This window comes from Hipposideros armiger, unplaced genomic scaffold (genome assembly GCF_001890085.2).
Source record: "Hipposideros armiger isolate ML-2016 unplaced genomic scaffold, ASM189008v1 scaffold_41, whole genome shotgun sequence".
NCBI lineage: Eukaryota > Metazoa > Chordata > Mammalia > Chiroptera > Hipposideridae > Hipposideros > Hipposideros armiger.
The window spans coordinates 368,783-395,160 of NW_017731391.1; the positions used below are offsets into that span (position 1 = coordinate 368,783).

General features: G+C 38.6%; 1 protein-coding gene across 1 annotated transcript in view; it reads left to right on the plus strand.

The window, feature by feature from the left end:
* Positions 1-26,378, plus strand: part of SYNE1 (spectrin repeat containing nuclear envelope protein 1) — a 455,684-nt gene that overhangs the window by 351,503 nt on the left and 77,803 nt on the right. The window contains exons 115-126 of the mRNA XM_019638911.1: positions 1,946-2,098; positions 4,689-4,859; positions 6,743-6,876; positions 7,291-7,495; positions 9,148-9,330; positions 9,911-10,057; positions 12,781-12,935; positions 13,381-13,528; positions 15,570-15,664; positions 18,362-18,596; positions 20,407-20,601; positions 24,096-24,221. Of these exons, the coding sequence (XP_019494456.1) occupies positions 1,946-2,098; positions 4,689-4,859; positions 6,743-6,876; positions 7,291-7,495; positions 9,148-9,330; positions 9,911-10,057; positions 12,781-12,935; positions 13,381-13,528; positions 15,570-15,664; positions 18,362-18,596; positions 20,407-20,601; positions 24,096-24,221 (1,947 nt within the window). The remainder of the gene's footprint in view (positions 1-1,945; positions 2,099-4,688; positions 4,860-6,742; positions 6,877-7,290; positions 7,496-9,147; positions 9,331-9,910; positions 10,058-12,780; positions 12,936-13,380; positions 13,529-15,569; positions 15,665-18,361; positions 18,597-20,406; positions 20,602-24,095; positions 24,222-26,378) is intronic.

Here is a 26,378-nt window from a genome sequence, read left to right on the forward strand (position 1 = left end):
GCACGAAATATTATGTATTTCAGTCCTGGTTCCGTCCTGGGTGTTGCTTTTATGCCAATATAAATGTGCAGAGCATTTTAGAGATGTGTTTCTAAGCAATGGATCATTAATTTAATATTGCTCACTGAAAAAAAGTTAACATCTATGGGTAAATGAGGATAAATTTAACTCCAGTGTTTGAATTTTAGAATCATATTAAATTTATGTTGGAAGAATTATTGACGGTTATTTAATCTTTGGAGAAGTACAGAAAAATATCCTTAAATAGTACAAAGTACAGAAAAATACCCTTAAATAGTAAAGCCAATTACGTTTTCTGTACTGCATAAAGGACCTGTAACCATAGTAAATCACTATATTCATTCTCTGGTTAATTACGTAATTCTAAGCTGTCAAAATATTGATAAAATCATAAAGTGGAAATGAAAGAACAATATTAAAAGCACAAATGATCTCTTCAGGCTACCTAATGCATGAATTTCTAATTAAAACATCAAGACAAAAATAGCTTCATGATAATGAAGGAGAGAAAAATAAATAAATTTGCACTGAAGCATGGTAGATTACCAAATGACGGAACATGATAATACTGTCTTCCACTTGCCTAATTTTTGACAGCTTAAAAGATATTTCCTGTATTTATCTAATGTTATCCCTTTGAGGTAAGCAAATATATTAGTAATCCTATTAAAAATGAGGTAAAGAGTGATGAAGAGGTGGGGTCACACAGAAACAAAAATAAGAGAGTCACAATATTTATAACTAATGCAGCAGAGAGGGGCCCCTCTCTGTACCCTATCAGCGCACTACACATGTCCCCAATCTTGTTTTCTGTGTGTGGATCATGAGAGGGAGGTGGCAGTGTTTTTTACAGAATTGAGACATTATCCAAACTTAAAATAGTTTAGAATTTTCTTCACTCTAACCCCAGTGCCTACACATCCACACGTCTTGTTCTGGGGTGCACTTATGAACATGAGACTATAACCGTGCCAATAGTGTACAACTTCGCACATCACCCCAGCGTGGGATTGACATCTCCATAGTTCATGCCCTGGTGTCTCACCACCAGCACTGGGCTGAGGATCAGCAAGCCCAGAAGATTGGGTTCTGACCCCACCGCCAACCTCACCAGCTCTGTGACCTGAGACAGCTTGTGTGACTTGATCGCCCACTTATTCCTCCATAAAATGGTGACAGCAGTCTCAGCCCGCCTCACTGAGCTGTTCAGATTTTCAAATGCTGTTAAAATATGTTAGGATTATGATGTATGCTTAAGTATGATCTCCAGGCCATTGCTTCATTTTATTTTATTTTTGAACATTTCATACTGACTGTTATAAAGGCACTTCCCCCCAAAATGAAGATTTGATTCATGGAAAAGCCTATAATTTTTTAGAGTCACATAGAATCAGAGTATTGTAGAGAGAAATAAGGGATAATAGACATTCTGAAGAAACTGAGACAGTGGAAGTTTGTAACTTACCCAGAGTGGCACAGATTGGCTGTAGCAGAAATGTAACTAAATCTCAGATACCAGGCTCAGAATATCACTTATTCTATTGTATTTCACCCTATGCGCTAGGATTGGGTACCTTTTCCAACACCAAGATACATGAATTTCAGAATATAGTCATGTTACCATTTCCGACATTTCTTTCCTTGTAGCTTTTTGAAAAAAGTACATGGTGCCAGTTCTTTATCGGGTAATCAAATTTTACCTTTTTTTTTTAAAGTTATGCTCATTTCTCATGGAATAAAAAGACTATTTGAAAAAATTTAAATGTAGGAAGAAGTTTCACTGTAGAGATGCTCTCCTGAGAATACGTTTCTCGGATCAGTGAAAGATTTTTAGGATATGAGCCTCTAATGGCTTAATTTCAACACACCCCAGAGTTCCATCACAGAACAATTTAAAGTGACTTTTTTTAAATATATCTTTCAGGATCTAGAAGAGTTGATTAAAGCAAAAGAAAAAGAGGTAGAGAAAATTGAACAGAATGGACTTGCTTTGGTTCAGGACAAGAAAGAAGTGTCTGACGTCGTCGTGAGCACGCTACGAGAGCTCAGCCAAAGCTGGGCAAACCTGGACCACATGGTAATGCTGCTCGTGGAGAGCTGGCTCCAAGACCATTTGCCATCTCATGTCCACCCATGACATGGGTGTTGGTTTCCTAAAATAACTGAGTAACTAAGTACACATCTATACATCATCTCTTTTTACTGTGAAGTTCACATTATCAACCTTCTTTTGAAAGTCTAGCTTTGGGTATTTTCTATAACAAACATGATGGCGAACATTACTGTCTTAATAATCTCATCCATTCCCATGTCTGTAGATACCATCTAGGCACAGGCAATTCTCCAGTGTGTATCCCCAGCCTGGAATTCTGTTCTAAACTCTAGATAGACACAGACAGAGCCACAGAGCGAAACCTAGCTCGTAGATATCTCCTCTTGCATGACCAGTCGACATCGCAAACTTCCATGGCCTAAGCCCCTCTTGCTCTCCCCCCACAAACTTTCGCTTTCCACCATCTCCGTTAATGGCAGCTCTACCCTTCCAATTGCTTGTCCAGAAAGCCGTGGAGTCATTCTCTTCTCCTGTCTCGCGTACCCCGCATCTAGTCCACCAGCAATCTTGTCAGCACTATTTTCAGAACAGCTCTAGAATCTAACCTCTGCTCCTGTCCCGGCAGCTGGCAGCTGGTCTGAGTCACCAGCACCCCTCGCCTTGGTTATTTCAGTGACCACCTGAATGGTCTCCATGCCAGCGAGGTCCTGTTAACATGGAAGCCAAGTCACACCAGTCCTCTACTACCTCCACCTCCACCCCTTCCCCCAGTAACTTCTTTTCTCATTCAGAATGAGGCCAAAGCCTGGTGAGGGCCTGAAGTCCCACATGACCGGGCCTCCCACGATCTCTCTGACCTCGCCTCCTGCAGCTGCCCCACGGGTTCATTTCATTTCTCACCTCCTACTCTTGAACTCAATGGACATGTTTCACACTCAGGACATTGCACTGGCTTCCGCCTCTGCCTGGAACACCTTCTTGCAAATATCCACATGGGCCACTTCCGTTCCTCAAAGTCTTTGTTCAAATTCGCCATCCCAGTGAGCGTTTTCCTGACCACCTTGTTTTAGATGCTACGCACCCCTCACTTCATAGTCCCTGACTCTCTTCTCTGCTGTGCTTTTATCTATATTATTTGTCAACTTCTGACATACAGTATAGTGCACGTACCTATTTAATTGTCTCTCACTCAAATGTAAGCTCTATGAAGACGTTGGCTAAATATGTGCTGAATGGAGCATTGAGTCCTCCAATAAGAGAATGCATGTAACAGATACTGCCCTGCACACACCTGTACAAGTAGTTATTACCCACATTTTAAGATGGGAGCTGAGGCACAAGTAGGTTAAGTGACTGAGGCCAATGGTGTACAGCAAACAGCTTCTCACAGCCCATGTACTCTTCTCCAACTGCAGCGTTCCAGTCTATCCTTACCTTGTTTTTAACCTGATGTAAATTTATTTTATTTTATGCATTTTTATAAGTCATCACAAATCTCTGGAAATAATTTACCATATAAGTCAACTGAATGCTCTTTCACAGCAACATCTTCTCGTAAAAAAACAAACAAAATAATACAAAGAAGAAATAGACCACTTAAAAATTCTCATTGCTTCCTTGGCTTCATTTTCATGTCTCTTCCTGACTCTCACAGGGTAGATAGGCCCTGGCACCTGTCTGTACCTGTGGGCACTGCCTCCTTTCTGAGGCAGCCCTTTCTTAGTCCTGTGGCCCGCAAGATACTATCCTGATTGGTTTCAACATTTTTTGTTTATGCTAAGAAGACAAGCAGAGAATGCAGGAGCAAATGGATTTATATGGTCTCTTATTACGGCCACACTTACTCCATATTCAAAAGATTACATTCAGAAGATTAGGAATGACATCCAGGAAGTCCAAAGCAGATATCTTTCTAAATGATACAGACAAACTAAAACCTTAACATTTTCTGTTTCAGATAAGTATAGGGAAAGAGTGTTCTTAGATGTTTTGTTGTAAGATAATCATTTGTGCGTATGTGCATGCACACATATGTGAGATAGATAGATAATAGATAGATAGATAGATAGATAGATAGATAGATAGATAGATAGATAGTCTGTCATTTCCTGGGACCAGTTTTGCCTAGAATCAAATCTAGATCTCTCACATTCTAACAGTATGATCCCAGGTGATTTTTGTAACCTCTTTGTGCCTCAGTTTTCTCATCTATAAAATGGGGATAATGGTTATACCTACCTCATAAGGTTGTTATGAAGAATAAACGAGTTAATGTACTAACTAAAACATTTATTTCCTAAATGGTGGTATTAAATATACTGACCTTTTATCATTTTTATATTATATAGATATAGAATATATATTATGTATATAGATTACATATATAGCATTTGTAAGCATTTTAATTTAACCTAAGTATTCAAAAGTGTGAAAGGCATCAATTTCAACATGGCTACATCTATTCAAATCTTTTTTGTGTTTTCGTTTGGGTTAATTTATACTGCCTGAAATCCGATGAACTTCTTAAGTGTTAATGTTTTTCCCATCAATTGAACATTTATTCCATACTTTTAAATGCTGTCTAATTCTAGGATGTGTCTGTCTCTTTCAAAAGGTTGGGCAGTTAAAGATACTATTGAAGTCTGTGCATGACCAGTGGGGCCATCACAAAGTGGCCTTTGACGAGATAAACAGTTGCCTCATGGAGGCCAGGTACTCTCTCTCCCGGTTCCGTCTGCTGACCGGCTCTTTAGAAGCTGTGCAAGTTCAGGTAGAAAGTCTTCAGGTAAGGAATGTATTCAACATACTCTTAACATGCTTTTTAATTTGAGAATAATTTTAAAAAATAGCAACTGTGGGCATTAACACGCTGGAAGATTGCTGTATACTGTTTCCACTTATTTTTTAAATCTTTAAAATTAATTTTACCTGCTGTATTCGGGGTTTTTTTGTTTTGTTTTGTTTTTGTTTGTTTGTTTGTTGTTTTTGTTTTTAGCTGAGCCATCCTGCCACCTATTGGCAGCTCAGCTCGGGCCGGGAATCGAACCGCTGTTGCTCAGAGCTCACACTCTTGAGTGAGCTCTTAACCAATTGAGCCACTCGGCCAGCCCTTTGTATTTGTTACTCATTCAGATTTGCCAGTGTTTACTGAATTCTGGATTAGCTGATCTATAACTAGTGATTTTAAAAATTCTATCATATAAATATCCACGTGAATGTATTTTATAAAATGATTTTATACCTAGATCAACCTTGTTGATCCATTGTTGCTGCCTTTTGTGTCTCTCCTTTCTCTTTTCCTCCTGCTTCTCCAAACATATTCTAAGGTATTAAAAAGGAGACAAAGAGAAAAAATAGCAAAAGCGGTAAAAATTTTAAACTGTTAAGTTGTTTTCATGTAGCATAATATCAGTGGTCTAGCTAAATGTGTACACGCAATCCTCTTTTTCTAGCACTCGCTGCTTGGTTCCCTGTGTGCCTGTTATCATTGTTTTCATCCAGAAAGACATGGCCGCTGTTTGACTTAAACACAGCACTCCATCCCCGGTCACTGCCCTCAAATTAGCTGCTGCCCTCACTTCCCTGCATACCTGGGCACTGGGCACTCTCACCTGCCACTGCTCTTTGTCCCTGGCTAAATAATGTGGACCATGAGATGGGCAGGGCAGGCCCTTGAGAGACAGAATGCCAGCAAGAGCCCAGCATCTACGTCCCTGGCTTGGCAATCAGAGTTTGTATGCGGCCGGCCTCCCATGCAGCTTCTGGAGAAATGCCTTTTCTGAGGGTATTGAGGCAGGACGGAGGAAGGATAAAATGTGTATACATATATAATTGCTTTAAACCTTAAATAGTTGTTGCAGATACTGAAAATCATTAAAACTTATTTTTAGAATAGTAAGTTTAGAAACACACTAACTTTGAGGAAGTGAAAAGCACGCTTTAATTTAGCCTGTCCTGTGTTCAACACCTGCAAATACTGTCTAAGAATATGAAAGAATTCAGGTCCTTTTCTTTGCGTATTTTGATTGGAAGGCAATCAGATATCGGTGTTCAATAGCATTGGGTGTTTGTAGCCTACTTCACCTGTGGAGTTTTATTAAGAATTGAGTATCGCACAGCAATATTTCCAGGGAAATATAACTTTTCAAGTTCCTTCTCTGGTCCTTGATAGAAAACTCTGCCCATCGAAGAAATATCCTTTGCAAAAGAACACCCACAATAGAACTTAGAGATGGTACTCAGAAAAGCCATGACTTCTCAAAGTCTAACTATCGGGAGTTTCTGATAGAACAACTCAGTACGTAGTGAAACAAAGGCCTGGGTTTTGCCTTCGAGCAGTAAAGAGAGCCACAGCGTGGCAGACGGCATGCACCCCGCCACCATAGCTCCTATAGACGCTGGTGGAGGACACCCTATGTGAGCTTTCCCGGTGGGATTCCAGATGCCGCTGTGAGAGGCTTAATTGTTAAGAATCCCCTCTCACACCCATAAGAACAAAATCGCAAAAAGAAGACATGATTAATCTAAAGAAAGCTTATAACGTGTTGGAGGAAAGTCATGGTTTATTTATTCATATGTGCGTATTTATGGAAACAGAAATTGCTTTTAAACTTATTTATTAGAATTTAGATCCTGTCATTTTATCTGTGACATTTTTTCTTTGGGCAGAATCTTCAAGATGATCTAGAAAAACAGGAAAAGAGCTTACAGAAATTTGGCTCAATCACCAACCAACTATTAAAAGAGTGTCACCCCCCTGTGACAGAAACTCTAACCAATACATTAAAGGAAGTCAATATGAGGTAGGAAGCATGTTAACTTTACACTGTTATGAATGCCTTCTATCACATCTACATTACAAGCACATAATGACCCAATTCAAACTTCCTAGCGTTTTGAATTTGAGCTTTATAAATTCTATTCTATTGATGTTTAAATGTTTCACAAAATGAATTTAATGGTAAGTGAATGCAGCGAAGATATTTAGAAAGAAGTCAGAGCTGCTGTGTACCCAAAGATTGGCCTCATTCCTCGTATCTACCCTTGAAATGAGTGTGAAATGTCACTTTTTATGATGTCAAAAAGAAATGAGACATCCTTGCATTATTTCCAAGTTCACGTGGGTCAGGATCATGAAATATAAAATAGTGAGTAACAGCTCCCAGCATTTGGTGAGAGGTGGTCATCTACCCATGAGTGTTGGCTGTCGTCTCCAGATGGCTCAACTTGCTGGAAGAGATCGCGGAGCAGCTGCACTCCAGCAGGGCCCTGCTGCAGCTGTGGCAGAGGTACAAGGACTACTCCAAGCAGTGTGCCTCCACGGTCCAGCAGCACGCGGATGGCACCAACGCGCTCTTGAAGACGGCCACTAACAAGGACATCGCTGATGACGAAGTGGCTGCGTGGATCCAAGATTGCCACGTATGTTCAGGAGCCGCCGTGCTTTCCCAGCATGCCTTTCTCAGACTTCTCCGGTTTAGCAGGGCTCGTGCTATGGGTGTCAGCTTTTGGCGTGTCTCAGTGTGTGAGACAAGTTACCCCCAAATCATTGTTTTCAGTATCAAAGAGCCTGCTGGGTTTTTAGAACACATGTATCAGATTTAAAAGGCCCCTCCCATGGCTTCATTTTTAAGATGAGTTGTTTTCCTGTTTTTCCCAATGGAATACAATCCATGTGAATGGTTTAGGCTATCTTTTTAGAGAGCTGTTCAGTCTAAGAAATTACCGTAGGGAGAATAATGTCATATCTTTTAAAAATCCAATGTTAAAGGCATCATCCCTTTAGGTTCCTTATCTTTTATGTAAGTGTCAATATAATTTCTTCTATGAATTTAATGGTAGAAAGAAGGCTTTCTTTCTCTCCTGATTTATGGGCATGTTTCTTTTTAATAGCTTTTCAGTATTTCCCTTTTTCACTGTATCTGCCAATAGCCTACTTAAGGTTTTCGGGAACAGTTCTCTTGTTTCAACCATTACGTGGTTCTTACCATGTGTCCTTATTTGTCTTTATTTTAATGAATTTATTTCAAGTGTCCTCTTATAAACTTTCCTATTCAGTTTATTAGGATTAGGCAAGTTATAAAAAGCACATAAATAAAAGTTTAAGCTATTCTGTTACCTTCACCTAAATAATAAATAATCACTTTAAAGCTCAAGTTTAATATTTATGGCGAAGATAATTCACTGCTTTTTCTTTTCCACATACAGTTTATCCTTACAAGATTTCTCATTTTCAACGTTCCCCTGAGTTGAGATACACCTGTTTCAGAGTGTAGCACTCCAAATTGTTTTTGTGAATTTGTCTGATATCTGACTCGAGGTTAAAGTTGCCCTTTGCTCTTCTTCTTCTCACAGTAGTCCCTGCATAGGCGTAGCAGGCTCTGCTCGCTCTGCCATGTCTGTTTGGGCACCAGCAACAAAGAATCAGTCATTTGGCATCTCTTAGTGGTAGATGGAAACCAGAAACAGAGAATTTTCATTGGCTTGTAATTTTTAGCATATAAGAGGGTCCCATAAAAAGTGGATGCCATGGAAAATAATGGAGGTGCAGTTTACCCTTTCCCCTGCTCACCAGAACCATGCCGAGATCGTAACTAATGCTACTGCCCACACATATAGAAGATCCTGTTGACAAACTCATCCTTGTGTCTATAATATTAAATAGATAAAAGGTAAAATGTAGCACTCTGTTTTCAATGTGATATCAATTCTGCAAAGAAGCAGGAAAAAACTGCCAACACGTTTCGTTATTGGCTTTACTCGTAGATTTTTTTTTCTGCTTATGTATGTTTTTCTGCATCCCCAATGTCCTACAATGAACCTATGTGGCTTTTATTAGTAAATATATTCTTTAGAATGTTAATGCTCATGCATATTTTTAAAAATTGCACATATGTATTTTTGAAAATTGGATAAAGCCTTGATTAGTTTTTCGGCCGGTGAAGGTTATTTAGTGTTATAACTCAGCACTTAAGAATTGAGTGTTTCTAATGTGTGGCCCTTTACTGATTGCTTATAATAAGGAGTGCACTTAACATGTTGTTTCACGATGTGTGTATTTTCATTTTCTACAGGATCTCCTCAAGGGACTGGGCCCAGTTAAGGATTCCCTTTTTGTTCTCCGTGAGCTGGGAGAGCAACTCAAGCAACAAGTGGATGCTTCAGCAGCGTCAGCTATTCAATCAGATCAACTCTCTTTGAGTCAACACTTATGCACCCTAGAACAGGCTCTCTGCAAACAGCAGACTGTATTACAGGTACAGAGCTTGTCGTATTCAGCGTGTGTTATAATGGGGTGTTCTATAGCGTCTGGGCATAAACACAGGAAAAGAAGGAATTTTCATCATTGAGACAATGCCTCCTTTGGTTCAAGACCAAAGAACTAAACATTAAAGAAACTTGGAAATGCCTATGGGGACAAGGGAAGGTGGCATTCTTACATTGTCCTTTACAATGTAATTTTTCCCCTAAACCAATGCCTCCTTTGATGGTACTGAGGAAGATATGTCCAACTAATAAATACTAAGTGGGTTTAATATTAACATTCATGTTTATGTAAGAAGTTTTTGCAAGAACCAGAATATATTGCTGTTTGATAATAATAATATGTTTTCAAAGTGACTTTAATTTTGGTTAATTAATTAATGGTACATAGGAAGAATTCTAAGTCTTAGAAAAATTATGTTAATAAAGGAAATTAAGTCATCATAGCCTTGTTTCTTTAAGAACAGCATCTGGAGAATGGCAATTTGATATAAGAATACAAAAAATAATTTCAGTATCCACTTGCCCTTTCGCTAGATTTCTCAATACCAACTTTCTTTTGTAATAAAAAAGGCCGGCGTTCTTGACTATGAAACCTTCACCAAGAGCTTAGAAGCTTTGGAGGCCTGGATAGTAGAAGCTGAAGAAACACTACAAGGGCAGGACCCCAGCCACTCTTCCGACCTCTTGACCATTCAGGAAAGGATGGAAGAACTGAAGGTAAGTGTATTGAAATCCTAGTCCCAGATCTTCTATCTTCTGTCCTCAAAGGAAAACTCCAAACTCCTGACATAGGCCTACTTTTTATTTTGAGTTTCCAAGGAAACGCTTGCCAGCTCTGCTTTCCTGCTATCCTGAGAGGAGCGAGCCGTGTGCTGGGAGTGTGGCCAGGAGCCACCACCTCACTCTCCGTCCTACTTCTAGTCCCTCCCCATGCCCAGCCCATCACCTCCTTCACAGCTCTTGAACCCCCCATCTCCATCTCTACCATCATCTACTCCTAATTCAAGCCACCGATCTCTCTCTCGGACCCCTGCAACCGCCTGCATGGATCTCCCTGCAGCCACCCCTCTCCCTCCAAACCAGAGCTGCCACAGTGACCTTTTGTTTATTTATTTCTCAGTTACAGTTGACGTACAATATTATATTAGTTTCAGGTATATTACGTAGTGACTAGACATTTGTATAACTTACGCGGTGATCAATCCAAAAAGTCTAGTACCCATCTGACACCATACCATGGTATTATGTAATTGGGACATATTCTAGGCATTCAGTAAAGTGAATAAATAATACAATAGATATGCAGATTTTATCATATTATTCGTCTGCTTAAAACCCTTTGGGTTCTAGTGCTCTCAGGATAAAGCTCAATGTGGGTTATCAGGCCCAGCGTAACCTTCCTAAGGGTCTCGTCTTCACAACTGTCCATCTCCTCCTCCAGCCACTCCGGAGCCACATTGGTTCCTAGTATCTGTGTGCAGGATGTTTTCCTTTTCTGGAATTCTTTTCTTGTCCCCGCTAACTCCCTCCGACCAAAAGGAATAAACTCCTGGTCATTTTGTTCCATGTCACTCTCTTAGGTAAGCCTCCACTTCTGTCCATGTTCAGGCTCCCCAGTGACGACACACTTTCACAACACACTATTCTTTTGCGTCAGTGTTTTAGCATACCATTTAATTATGTCCTTGTGATTGGTGACGACTGTTGTTCTCTCTGTAATTGGAATAGTATCTTTCTCTCTGAAAGCACCATGAGAAGGACTGTGTTGTGTTGATTTTGTTCACGTCTGATGTGTCTACCCATGGAAATCTTGCCATCTGATAGTTATGCTTTTGGCTTCACTAATTGGAAAGGTTTATTCTTTCTTTAGGGTAATGAGTTATTTGCAGAACACGCAAAGAGGAAACACACAGCCGAAGGTGTCCTGACATTTTCTTTGTCCTGTAGCTAGTTCCCTAGATGGAGTTACGAATGCCTGCAAGGAAACCCGAACAGGCAGCTTTGTCCTGTGTTTGAAGGGAGCAAAGAGATGTAAAAGCACATACTAAAAAAACAAGAAACAAAAAACAACAAAACGAGAGTTGGCCGAGTGGCTCAGTTGGTTAAGAGCTCACTCAAGAGTGCGAGCTCTGAGCAACAGGGTCGCCTGTTTGATTCCCGGCCCAAGCCGAGCTGTTGCTGAGCTGCCAACAGGTAGCAGGATGGCTCAGCTAAAAAATAAAATAAAATAAAAATTAAATTAAATTAAATTAAAACATATACTGATTTCTCAGTTGAGTATCACCAACTTTGGGGTTGAGGTCAAGGACCTAAAACTGAAGCTCTTAAGGTATTGTGCGGTGATTTCAAAGGTGGGACTGTATTACATTTAGCAAGAACCCAACAACTCTTGTTTCTGTAGCTCTATCACTTACTAGCTGGGTGGCCTTGCACAATTTACTTAAAGTTTCTTGGCCTCTTTTTCCTCATTGTAAAGTGGGGATAGTAGTGCAGTACTGTGAGGGATTGTTTGAAAGACAAAATGAGTTACTGTATTACCTGTAAAGCTCATCTAATAATAAGTGCTCAATAAATGTTAACTATTACTATTGTAACTATTGTTATTAAATAATAAAGAAACCAATTAGCATGGATAAATGAAGTCTGAAGGGTAAGAATTAAACCTCTTCAGTCATCAGCATATTTTTATTCTTTATCAGCTCTACCAAGAATGACTCAGGAGTAAATAAATCAAGTAAATAATACATGTAAACCACTACATGTTCCTTAAAAGATTGTGGCTGTCGCCACAATAGCAGCAGCAGCAGAAGCTGATGAGGACATGGCTTTTCTTTACTTATAGCTCTGGTGATTGCAACCAAGTAGCCTAGAAATATAGAGACCACCAGCCAGACTCCTTCTGAAATTCAAAGTTCACTGTACACTTTGAAAGCACTCTGTCTATTCTTTTCTCTTTTTATAAAGTAAATTTATTGGTATGACATTGGTTAATAAAATCATATAGGTTTCAAGTGTACAATTCTATAAAACGTCATCTATATATTGCATTGTGTGTTCACCACCAAAAGTAAGTTCTCCATCACCATATATTTGACCTTATTTATCCTCTTCTACCATCCCCTCTCCTCTCCCCCTTACTCTCTGGTAACAACTAAACTGTTGTTGTCTGTGTCTATGAGTTTCTGTTTGTCTTGTTCATTTGTTGCTTTTAGTTTTGGTTCCCACATATGAGTGAAGTCATATGGTTCTCGACTTTTTCTGACTTATTTTGCTTAGCATGATAATCTCAAGATCCATCCATGTTGTTGTACGTGGCAGTATTTCATCTTTTCTTATGGCCAAGTAGTATTCCATTGTATATATGTACCACATCTTCTTTATCCTATCCTCCATCCATGGTGTTTTCTTTTTTAAAACCTGCTTTTAATTCTTGCTTTCAGGGACAGATGTTGAAATTCAGCAGCATGGCCCCAGATTTAGACCGTCTGAATGAGCTTGGCTATAGGCTACCCCTGAATGATAAAGAAATCAAAAGGATGCAGAGTCTGAACCGGCACTGGTCTCTGATCTCCTCTCAGACTACAGAAAGATTCAGGTAGAATTACCAAGAGATGTTTTGGCCGCTCTGATATACCAGTAGAAATAAGTTCATGATTTGCATACATTTATAAATGCTAGGTCTTTCCAATGATACAAAATTGGAACTCAAAATGAGAAACTCAAATTGCAAAGTGGTTTTCCATGTTTAATGTACTCAATGCTGTTTTAATCAAAAAATAAAAAGCTCTTTTATGTAAGACTATATTAAAGCTACAAACATAATCTTATCATTTTTAAAACTTACCATTTTAAACTTTTTCTCTCAACTTTCTTTTTAAATTTTACTACCCAATAGGAAAGTTTTGTGGTGGTCAAATTAGAATTGGAGGCAGGAAAAAAAAAAGAATTGGGTGCAGAAAATATTTAAGCTACTTTTATATGCTAAAGATATAAAAATAAGCAACAACATAAGCACTATTCTTTTTCCTCTGTTCTGTCAGTAAGTTGCAGTCATTTTTGCTACAACATCAGACTTTCTTGGAAAAATGTGAAACATGGATGGAGTTTCTGGTTCAAACAGAGCAAAAATTAGCAGTAGAGATTTCAGGAAATTATCAGCATCTTTTGGAGCAGCAGAGAGCACACGAGGTAAGTTATGTCAGCAGATTTGGGGGCAGTAAAATAGTTGAGGCCTTTGGGAGATGCTGCCGATGCCATGTGGGGAAATTAAAATGCCGTATCTTGTGCCAAATGTGCTCAAATGCATGCGTTGTTTTTGCCTTCTTTCTTAAGCTTGAGGTTTTGATAGCTTAATTACAAAAATGTGGTCCAGTTCTTCGCTCCTAGCTGGTTATAAGCATGTGGCAGGCCTCACCACCCTGCAGTGGATAATGCCAAACTTGTGGTCACAGTCAGCTTACAGGTGGGGGAGGGGAAGCAGAGAGGCCTTGCAGAAGGAGCGTAGAAAGTGAGACTGTTTTCAGATTGAGGTGCGACCACATTAATATTGCCAGGGCTACTAGCTGAAGAGATTATGCTTTGATCAAAAAAGTCTTTGACAAATTAAAGTTGTGTGTTCTTTAAAAAGCATATATACATTTTATACTAGGAAATTAAGTACCAGACATCACCAAGTGTACCTCTTGGTCAAACTGCATTGTGATCATTTCTCAAGAAACACTAAGAGAGAACTAGATACAAAAAGCAAATTAATTAATTTGCTGGTAGTTTCCATTCTCTATTTACTTGTATAACTAAGTTACTCTATGTATTTATGAAAAATAGGCAAGTGGAGAGATAGGATTTACCAAAAAGCTTTAATACACAACTTAAAATAGAACTAATTTTAAAGCATTTTGTTTAAATTTTAAAAGTGGAGAATTTAAATAGTATGTGTAAGGAATTTTTAAGTTCAGTTTTATCGAGTTGACTAATGATAAAATAAAAGACAACAAATCAAAGCTACAATGAGATATCACTTCACACCCACTAGGATGACTACAGTGAAAAAGATAATGAGTGTTGAGGAAGGTGTAGAGAAATTGGAACCCTCGTACATTGCTTCTTGGAGTGTAAACTGGTGAATGTTTTCTGAAAAACAGTTTGGCAGTTTCTCAAAAAGTTTAAATGTGACCCAGTAATTATACTCCTAGGTATATACCCAAGAGAAATGAAAAATATATGTTCACGCATATACCTGTGTGGACAAAATCTTGTATAAGAATATTGTTTGGAATGACATTACTCATAATCGTCAAAAAGTGGAAGCAACCCAACTATCCATCGACTGATGAATAAATAAATAAAATGTGGTGTATCCATACATTGAAACACTATTCAGCAATAAAAAGAAATGCAGTACTTCTAAATACTGTAACATGTGTCAGACTTGAAAACATTGTGCCACGTGGAAAGGTGCCAGTCACAAAACATCGTTCATTGCATGATTCCATTTATATGAAATGTCCAGAGGAGGCAAATCCGTAAAGGTGGAAAATAGATTAGTCGTTACCTTGGGCTGGGGGACTGAGGAAATGGGAAGTGATTGTTCATGAGTATGGAATTCTTTTTGGGGTAATGAAAATGGTCTAAAATTGATGGTGGCGTTGGTTGCACAACTCTGAAATATAATAAATATCATTAAATTATATACTTAAAATAGGTGAATTGTATGGTATATGAATTATATTTCAGTAAAGCTGTTTAAACAATGGAATTAATTTTTCTGTTGAGTTTTTTTTAGTAGTGAAATAATTTTATTAACCAAATTAAATTGAAAAATACTGAGTTTAAGAAAAAAAGGTGTTTTTTTTCCCCGTTCTTGAACTTTTTAAAGGGTCCTAAGCTGATCTCTATCTGAAAGTGGACCATATTCTGCATACAAAAGAAACAAGAATACAAATTATGCATTAACTAACTTTATAGGTGTTTTTGAAAGAAAAGGGGGGAATATAATTCCATTTTTAGTCAGTTTTAGTAAACAAAAATTAAATTTTACCTTTAAGTATATCTTAAGTGATGGTTTAAAAATACGGTATTCCTATACTGCAGGATATCATACATATCCTGATTCAGCTGGATTTATTTTTCATAACATTGCTTAAACCAAAAATTTTGGAAACTTATTAGAGAATCAGTCATTAAAATTAGGAACTCTAAAGCATGTTCTTCTTTTTTTAAAAAATAATAGTTGTTTCAAGCAGAGATGTTCAGCCGTCAACAAATTTTGCACTCGATCATTACTGATGGGCAGCATCTTCTAGAACAAGGTCAAGTTGATGACAGGTAGGATCTTTGATATATTATTATGAAGAAAGGTTCCAGTAAATTAGTCATTTTCTTTTTAATGAGCAGATTAGAGGGCATATATCCAATCTTCTCAAGGCAATTGTATTGCAATGGAGCCTCCGTAATTGGAGGAAAGGCTTGTCTGAATCTCTGAAATGGCAGAGTATTGAATCTTTTTTAAAGAGCTTGTATTACATTATATGAAGGACACAGAGTACTTGAAAATCACCTAGCCCACCTTTGCTAATAGTCTGTAGGAGACTTGAATTAATAAATAGATCAGAATGAATTGTATCAATGATGGATCAGAGTTTGTAAACAGATGTTTCTAATATTCTCATATGATTACAGACATTTAATTCCTAAAAGGAACACAGAGATCACTGGAACATGCCTTTTACTTATAGATGAAAACGTGAGGTCCGGAAATGTGAACTGATTTGACCAAGGTCACGGATCTGAGTAGCACAGAATCAAGCCTAGAACTTGTGTATCTGGTGTTCAGTCGGGACAGGCCTGCTCCCCGATACTAAGACCATTCCAGATTTGAAAATGGTGTGCTGCCTTTACTTAGATTACACTCAACCTGAAATCCCGCTTTCTCTCCACTTACTTAGCAGATTCTCTCTTTACTAAAAATGGAAAGGTAATACCTAGCTCCTTGTTAGATTTGTGGTATGTGAATTGATGATCCCATACTATATTTACTTTCCTTAGGAATGATATGTACTCTATCCTATCTACTTTCTGTGGCGATATTTACACTATAAACCTCACTTACTTTATTACATATGTATATCTTTCCCATATTTAGGACCAGTAGTTGCAATTATAATAAATTTATTATTTTTTTAATAGAAAATAAATTATTTTTATTAAGAGGATTTTTTTTAATGTTTTGGAAGCAATTTCAGTTTTAAGTGGATATTTCTTTGGACAAATATGAAAGATGTTCATGGTTAAGCTTGGAACAACGAAATGTGATACCATATTTATTCTATTCTAAGTAAGCCAGATTTAATGTGAACTTTACAGAGAATTTAAGGCCTTCAAAATAAGACAAATTCAGATGCAATTAACTTATCTTTTACTTCATCCTTCTCTAGCCAACTCTATAACAATATTGTAAAAGTTTGAGTCATTAAGTGAAATAAAATTTAAAATTCATGCACAAGCCAACAGCTATTAAATTTTCAATGTTAACAGGGAAAAACCCAAAGAAATGAAAACATGAGCTTTGGGCCCAAGGATAATTTTGAACATTGCAAGTGATGAAAACATTCAGATTAGAGCATGTTGACAGTAGGAAGCCCTTAGATTATAAATGTATTGTGTTTTAAAAGTTCTACAAAGTGAGGATGAAGGCTCCGACGCAATCTCGGATGGCTACCTGTAGAGGAAAGCAATATGCAGGTTACTTTTCATGTCACATTCTCAAGTCCTGGAGTTTCTACTTCTTCAGAGATGAGAGATGCTTGTAGCTTTTAGGGAAGTCTCAAACCTAATTTGGTTCTACTGCAATTAGATTATAAATACCAGAAATTTTGTTTCAAAAACAGAAAAACTGGTACAACTTTTGGTTACAAAATCAAAGTTTATAATGGCCCTAGATACAACTATCAAGAATATCAGAGTCCAGGGTAGTACGTTCAATTCAGATTTGAAGCTACCTCAAGAGGACAAAATAGCATATCTAGGGAAGAAAAGCAAAACTAATATAATAGAGAAAAATGAGTAATGTTACACATATAGTACTGAAATGTGTGGAACAGTATAATCGATAAAGAGACTCATTCTGTTTGTTGCTGGGCAAACCAGTTCTAGAGCCACAAGTTGAGTGTTAAAGAAGACTTAGTAAAGAGCTACCAACATTTCTTAGGGGTAAAAAACACAGAGGTAGGAAACACAAACTAAAAAAAACCTGAGATTATTTAGGTGGAAATTGAGAAAGCTTAAGTAGAATTTCATATCTGTAGAAATATGGACAACTTTTGTACAGACAGTGAAGACTAGATATAATAGTTTTCATTTTTCTAAGAACAAAGCGAAGTGGGTTTAACATGTAGAAGGGGAAATTTAGATTAATATGTGGAATCATTTGCTAAAGATTAGGGCTGTTTATTGTGAGGGAATATTGAGAGTTTATGGAGTACAGTTTCCAAAAAGATTATTTTAATAACATAATTTTATTTAAGCATCTGATGACGGTAGCTAAATAGCCCAGTTTTGTTCATCCAAAGTGGCTTACAATTCTAGCTGAAGACAGGGGCTATAAATAAGCTTCGCTCCTCATCTTCTCCTGCTGTAGCCCTCACAAGATGCCCTCACGTGCTGCCTACATTGCTCTGCGTGAGCTCAGGGCTTGGGGCCATTCCCATTACAACTACGGCCCTGTGCGCCTGCGCCTCATGCACTCAGGGAGAGAGTAAAGGACACTGACCTTATAGACGTGCCTTCAATCTGTGCTGAAACGTGAGGACACTCACTGTTTGCAAACGCCGATAGTTTCACTGTTACTGGTTTTGAAAATCACTTGCGATAGACCTGATAACAGATCATGGCACCATGTTTGAAAACCTCTGCCCTAGATCACTTCTCAGGGCTTACTGCCATCGAGTGTGTCTGCGTTGGTTGATAACGTGACCTCCTCCAGGATAACCGTAGTTTTCCCTTATGTAATTATTTCTTCACCAGAGATGAGTTCAGCTCGAAATTGATACTTCTCAGTAATCAGTGGCAGGGAGTGATTCGCAGGGCCCAGCAAAGGAGAGGCATCATTGACAGCCAGATTCGGCAGTGGCAGCGCTATCGGGAGATGGCAGAAAAGCTTCGCAAATGGCTGGCTGAAGTGTCCTATCGACCCATGAGTGGCCTCGGAAGTGTCCCGATACCACTGCAGCAAGCAAGGACCCTCTTTGATGAAGTGCAGGTAAGGTGCAAACCATGCCGTTTGGAAACCTCTCCTGCTTTTCCACCGCACACTTGACCCTCGCCTCAGTTCTTCAGAAGCATTCTGGAGTGACACTGGAATGGGGACAAACATTGTTTGCGAATGTCAACAGACACAGAGAAAATAATGGCATTGCAAAGCCCATATTTAATGATGAAAGTGTGCTACGTGCCAGCCTCTCACAGTCTCCCTCCACTTCACACACCCGGGCCTCCCAGCAGCTCCTTGAATCCCAGCACGGATAGGAAGGTAATGACAAGGGCAGCGAAACTCTGCACTGCTGATCTATATTTCAGTCATGCGCAGCTTAAACATGTCACTGAAGTATTCCCGAGAAAGCAAAAGGCTCAGTCCTGTTTGAGCTCCTTGTCCATTCCTGGTCTAGGCACTTACTTTCACCAGCCCGGGAATTTGGGGTTCTAGCCTCTTAGATGAATACCCGCTTGTGTTCTCGTCAGCCCTTCCCAGTGTGTTCCATGGGTTCCTTTTCCTTTGAAAGTCATTATTGTTGCTTCCTTTCCCCTCCTCACTTCTCTGGGAAACGTCATCCACACACTTGGTTTCATTTGTCCCCTTCCAGTGCAGAAGGGCCAGATGAGTATCTTCCAGTCATATTCACTCCTGAGTGTTCGGCTCATGTATTCAACAGCCTTTTAGATTTACATGAATATGCATCACAAATGTAATATACTCTGTGGGTTCCAACAAAGCCTGCAATCTCTGGACCAACCGTTGTCCATCAGTCCATTTCCCATGTTCCCCGTTCCTGGAAATGTCACCACCAGCTATCTGGTCTATCAGTCAGGAACCCCAGAATCATTTATCCTCTTCTTTTTCTCTCCCTTCCCATATCTAATATTCCTCAAGTTTCCATCCCGACTGCCGCAGCCTTAGATTAGGTGCTCATGGCGTCTTGCCTAGCTAGACAGTAGGTTTCTCAGCATATCCAGTGCATGCCCTGCTTCCGTTGCATTTTCTCCCCTACTGCTGAATGCTTTCATGCAAACACATCATTTCCCTGCTTAATATTCTTCTGTGAGTCTCATTCCCTTTTATTATAAAAATCAAATTCCCGTGAAAAGATGAGGCTTTGCCTCATCTGCTGCTGCCCTCCTGCATGTATCCTCTATTCCTTCCAGCCACTGAAAACCGCATCTAATGTCCTGAATTCATCATTTTTATCTTGTACAGTGAATTTGCGCATCCTCATTTGTCTGCATGGAAGGGGCCCTCTCCCTGACCCCTGGCCCTCATATGAAACCAGGCCCTTCACAATCTGGCTATGTTCATATATCTTTCAAGACTCATGAAGCTTTTACTGCTTTGAGGAAGCCTCTCTGTGTACCCCATGTGGGTTAGATACACGAGCCCTGGTCTTTCTTTGAATTAGGTTGTTTGTATTAAATATGCATCACAAATGTTTTCTGCAAAAGACATAAGAAGATCATAATAAAACTTTAAAAACAAGCAGACAAACAAACAAAAAACCCATATGTAACAATGCGTTCCCTGTGCATCAGTCTTATAGAGCAGTTTTCATATTGCATCATGGTTACATTGAACCCAGAGACAGACACTGGGCCTCCCACTGTTGAATTCTCATTCATTCACACATTCCTTCATTCCTGCACAAACCACTAACTCAGTAAATGCCTGTTAGATAAAAGATGGCATGCTATCTATGCAACGCTCTAGGGTCTTTGCTCTAGGGTCATTTAAAAATACTTATAATAGATAGGGAAATGGGGAAGAAAAGGATGAGAGGATAAAAAGCCATGGTTCCTTTTAGTTCAAAGAAAAGGTGTTCCTGCGACAACAAGGCAGCTACATCCTGACGGTGGAGGCGGGCAAGCAGCTCCTGATCTCTGCAGACAGCGGGGCGGAGGCCGCCTTGCAGGCCGAACTCGCGGAAATCCAAGAGAAATGGAGAACAGCCAGCGTGTGTCTGGAGGAGCAGAAGAAAAAACTGTCCTTCTTGTTGAAAGTAAGTCCAGCTCTTTCCTCCAGTAGATGTACTACAGTTGAAAAACTCTTATTAGTTGTGCTGCTTCCTCCCATTGTTATCCCGCGAATCAAATAATCCAAGGTCATGAGGTCATACACTGCAGTATTTTGATCCCCTGTGTTTTATTTAAGACCTTGTCCTGTCTTACATGAACTGAAAAAGTTTCCCAATTTTCAGCCATTTGTCATCCAGGAAAATCCCCCAACAAAAGTAGTTTAAGTCTAAGAAGACCCGTCCCAGTGATTACTTCTGATTAATGGTGGGTGCTGAGCCAGGAGCCATGCAATGACTGGATAAAGCCAGACAGGAATGCAAAGAATAGATTCCACTCCCTAACCTAAGCCTCTAAAGTGGTTTTCAAGATTGATATCTCTTATTTTATAGCAGGGGAAAACCTATCCAAGAAGATACTCTTGATTTGATCAGAGCTTATCCAAGCATGTTGCTATGAGATAAAATCTCCAGGAGGTATATTAAGCCTGTAGTTGGATACAGATAGCATACTGATCACACAGCAAATTTAGGTAAATGTAGATTTATCCGGACCTCCCACAATATGCTTTTCTCTCTTGCTTTCCAAATCCATATATAATACATAGTTAAACCAGCAGTTTGCAAAAGGTCATGGGCTCTAAACTCAGATTAACCCAAGTTAACACCATAATAAACCAAGTAACTTGGTTGACTCAACCTATGTGTCAGTTTTCTGATCTGTTGAGTGGGTATGGTTACATCTCCTTCATACAGCAGTGTGAGGATTTAATGAAATAATGACGGTGAATCAGGTGGCACAATAATTATCATTGTTGATATTATTCTCATTTTAGAAAGTAAACACAGCTAAATACTGATGTTTTATATATGTTGATAACCACCAACACTTTAATGAGATTATCCATTACATTTGGCCTGTCACTTTTTGGGTCAGAGGTAATAACTAAAGTTAATGGAATACATTTTGCTTTTTTAAAATATTTAAAGGATGCACACCCATTGGGTTTATTCTATTAAATATTATTTAATAATATATTACCTTGTGTCTGAGCATGCCACTGAATAGCTGTTAACTTATTTACACAGCATGATTCATCAGTAATACAATATGTCTGACTCTTCATTTTTGCTTTCAGGAAAGGAATTAAAAACATTGTAACTCACTCTGTAGAGAACATGAGAACATGTTAATCATGCGCTTTTTCTTTATTTGTGATGTGATTATTGGACGCATTTCCCAAGATTTCTAAGACAAGACAGCTGAGTCACTGCATTTGCTTTTCTTGTCCGTCTGTGGGTGTGTAAAACATCCACTTTGATAGGTGTTTGCAGACCACAACATTCATTTATTTTCTTATAATTAATGGAGTAAAGAGACTAGTTATAGCTTCAGAATGTAAGCCATCCTTGGAAAGGGAAATCCCTCTTCTCTTGTTCAAGTTTATTTTATTTTGAGTCATATACTCGGTCCTATTTGCGTAAGGAGTTTATGAAGCTAAATTCCTGTTTATGCAGGCTCATTTTACGGTATCTTTCCCCTCAACTTTAATATAATGCCTCTCTATTTTTAGCTCTTAATTCAATACTCTGAGTACATGTGCCAAAAATACTCATTATATTTCTATGCCCTGTGTGTTTACCTGCTTCACTGTCACCTCTTAATTTTGTTACAAAAAAATAAGAAGCTAATCTTTTCTAGACCAATGAACATTTATTGACTGTAAATTGATAGATTTCAGAGTGTGTGATGATTTAATTCAGAATGCTGTTCAATTTAAGTAGAAAGAGGGTCTTTCTGCTTCTCTCATTGTGCTTAGCATTGACGAGCGAAATGTAGCCTAGGAGCACAGAGATAGTTTAATAAAGGGAACGGACAGATCTGCCCAAGGTAGACAATTTCTTTTGTTTTGTTTTTTTGTTATTTTCTGGTGAATGGGAAGAGGGAATGTGGTTATGCAGCTTAGGAAGTTCCCTAAAGGAATTTAAAAGAGAAATGAGAATCTTGAGCCAAATTCTCGGTTCAGTTAGCGCCCAAGAACATTTTGAGTAGGGAGGTACTGTAGTCATCACTTCTTAAAGAAGACAGTTGTAGTAAATAGCACCTGTGGGTTACAATGTTAAAAATAAGGCACCAGATAAGAAGACAGAAGAACCCAGGCAAGAAAACATGGAAGAGGTAATATAAAGAAAAATGCAACATGATTTGGCATCATGCTAATTACTAAAAGCAACTCTAGTTGTTTTTCTTTGGAGCTCAGGTGGCCACTGAGGAAGGGTTGTTGTGGAGAAAGAGGCCAGGAATGGGGGTTAATAGACAACATTACACAGATTTGTTTTAAATTTGCGTGGGCACTGAGACACCAAATATGAGTTAATTTATAGGTAGAGTGCTATAAAGAATCAAGTTTCCATTGTGGTTCCTTTAATTTTTTTCTTTTACTTTTTTTTTTTTTAATTACAAAAGAAATACATGTGTCTGGCAAAAGAAATACTCAGGTAATAATTGAAGTATGTAAAGTGAAAAATGAAATTTCCCCTACACCACCACCCACACCATATTAACTTCTCCAGAGGTAACCATTGTTACCAGTTTGGTGTGTAACCTTTCAAAACATAACCACATAATGTAACCACATAATGTAGAGAGCTACCACATTCCATAATGCCAATCTCTACCACTTATCCTACTATCTTCTTCTTCAGAGTACTTATCAGTACTTGGCATACTGGATGGATATTTTAAAATATTACATTATCTGTCTTCCTCCACTTATTGATTTGTTTGGGTTTTTGTCTATTACATATTTAGCCCTTTATTACATATGTTTCTGTACTATCAAGATAAAGCCAGTCAAATGCCATGCCTTTTCTACTTTTGTGTTTCTACTTCTGTAACAATTCAAATGTATGTACCTCATATTATGTACATACTGAATTGAATGAGAGTCAGGGTAATATTAGTTTTCCATTCATCTCACTTCTCTCACACATATTTTCATCCTGACAGTGACCCCATGTCCTCCTTCTCATTTCCTATAGTGCGTTTGAGGTAGTGTAGACATTGGGGTAATTATGGGTAGGGTTAGGAAAGACGCACTGTTCAGCGATTATCCTCTCACCTCTGCAGATTGATTCAGATTCAGATAACATTTTTGATTACCCGTAATATTCTGGACATTGCACTTGGTGCTTTGACACCCATAGCTTCCTCCAACAACTATAGGGTTGTATTAGTTCTATTTCCATCAGAAAAACTGAGAGCATGCACTACCTGCGTTAAGTCACATACATAGTAAGTAGGAGTCACTTTACAACTCAGCTCTTCTGACACCACCCACCATGGCACTGGAGGTGGACAGACCTTCACAGCAGCCTCAGTGTAACTTTAGTTCTTTCTCTGATAATCAAGAAGAGTGTTTTCCTTTTTTTCAAATTTTCTACCAAAAAAAAAAAGAAATTTCTTTCTCCTCCCGTTTTAGGACTGGGAAAAATGTGAGAACGGCATAGCTGAATCTCTGGAGAAACTACGGACTTTCAAAAAGAAGCTTTCCCAACCTCTACCGGATCACCACGAAGAGCTCCATGCAGAGCAAATGCGTTGCAAGGTAAACGACTGCCATGAGCTTTTAACTGTCACCTACCTGTGTGCTTTGGCTGTAATTATGCCTTTGAAAGCGTAATCTATTCTTGGCGATCTCCTATGGCCATGCAAGTTCCTGGTATATTGCAATAAAAGCAATCTTTTTAAAGCATCCTTACTGGAGAGTCATTGGAGCAGAAGAATCTAGGATACAGCAAGGAGAGTGAGGCTGGGCAGTCTGGAAATTCTGCAGACAGTGGCCGTGGAGGAACACACCTGCCCTCCAGACTCCACTGTAAGGAAACAGGAACTGTAGATAGCTGACTTCTGTTACTGCACAGAGCCACCATTCTTCAGTTAGTCAGGGCCCCAGCTACTTGAAGGTTATGATCAACACCTCACATCGCACTTGGAAGCACATCAGCGGCTAATGCAGGCTGCCCCCTGCGTCATGAGCTCGCTGGGACCAACATGACTTGGTGGCTTTAGGGTTTGGTCCAGTCGCACCTGTGGAGCCAGGTGGGGTGCAAACAGCAGTTCTCTGTTGAGCAATATGCAGATCAAATCAAAACTACCTTTAAATTTTCCCCCCAAATTACACATGTCCTTGTGTTTCTAGTCATTTGCAAATTGTTGCACTAGAATAATTTCGTTTAAAACTTCACACATACTTAAATAATTTGGGTTTTAATCAGTTCTCTGCTTCACTTTGGCTAAGAAGGTAAGCATTTATGAAAATTTAATTTTTAAAGAAGTCTAGGAATCATCAAAAGTGTGGATATAAGACTATTTCTTTGATATTAAAATGTAAGAGTATTCTTTGGTACTTGAAAGAAGAAAATTTTAAAAAAGTGAAAAGTTACTGTAGTTTACATCATGGATTCATGGATGGCGAGTGAAACATTATTTTGAAGTATAAATTCAGAAATATGCAAAGATTAAAAAGAGCATGTTTTAAGCCTGTGATTGTAAATTTAATAACAAATGATTCAAGAAAACCTCCAATAACCAGGAATGGCATTTATTAGGCTGGTCCTCTGTGCCAGTGACAGTATCAGTGTTACTTCAGATGGCATGAACTCAAGCTCATGAGGATAATCTGCTATTCCCCTTCAACAGTTATGAAAACTGAAGCTTCTAGAGGCTTAATAACTTTTCAAAGTTAGTAAATAACAAAATTGCCTGAACCCAAAGGCTTTATTTTTACCACAAGGACTCATCTGATGGAGTCTGTAAGTCTGAAAGAGTTGGTGCCTGGCGGTGGTGGTGGTGGTGGTGGTACTTTTTTAATCCCTACACCAAATCTGATGTTTGAGTTGGGGGTTAAAAATTGTTATGAAAAGAGGGAAACCTTTACATCGGTATGGTCATTTAATATTCTACACATATAAACAGAAATGTTACTTATTAATATACCTGGATGGTTTGGTTTTAGCCAAAAACTGGTACCAAGGGAACTCATCTCCCAGAATACACAACAGTCACAAGCATGACCTGCTATTAAGTTTGGAGATTAAAAGGGTGCATTTTTGGTTCAGCTCTCTGCTACTCTTCCCCCAAACCACCCTGAGCTGCAAAACAAAGCAATTACCTGGAAAATTCAGACTGAAACCTTGTTTGCCTAAATTGCCTGGAAAGTTAGCCTCAGACAGTACTGTTAATTGCCTTTTCCTTTGGAAACTTGCCTCCTGTGTGAAGAGACAAAAAGTGAGGGAAAAAGCCATGTGAGATATTCTATTTATGCACTAAATTAGCTGGAATCTGAAAACATCAAGAACTGGCAAAAAACATGAATTATACAAGTTGCAAAATCTGTTGAAACATTAAAAAAACTAATGTTAACTTACTCAAATATTGTTTTATGAATTTTTTTTCTTAAATCATTCGACAAAGATCAGAAGACATATTTTTTACAGTTACTTAAAGAAATCTCTGCTTCTGTTGAAAATGTGTTCAATCCATTATTTTAAATTGAGTAATAACAACAGATCTTTTCAGCTGTTACAGTATAAGTCTATATCATTAAGCAGCAATTCTTAGTGTTTGAAGATGAAAGTTCAATACTATAGGAGTCTGAAGTTTTCAAAAAGTATTTCATTAACATGATCAGTACCTCGGGACAAAAAGAAAGGTGGGGTTAGGAGTTTACGAAATCAGTTTAAAAGTAAAGATCAGGGCCGGC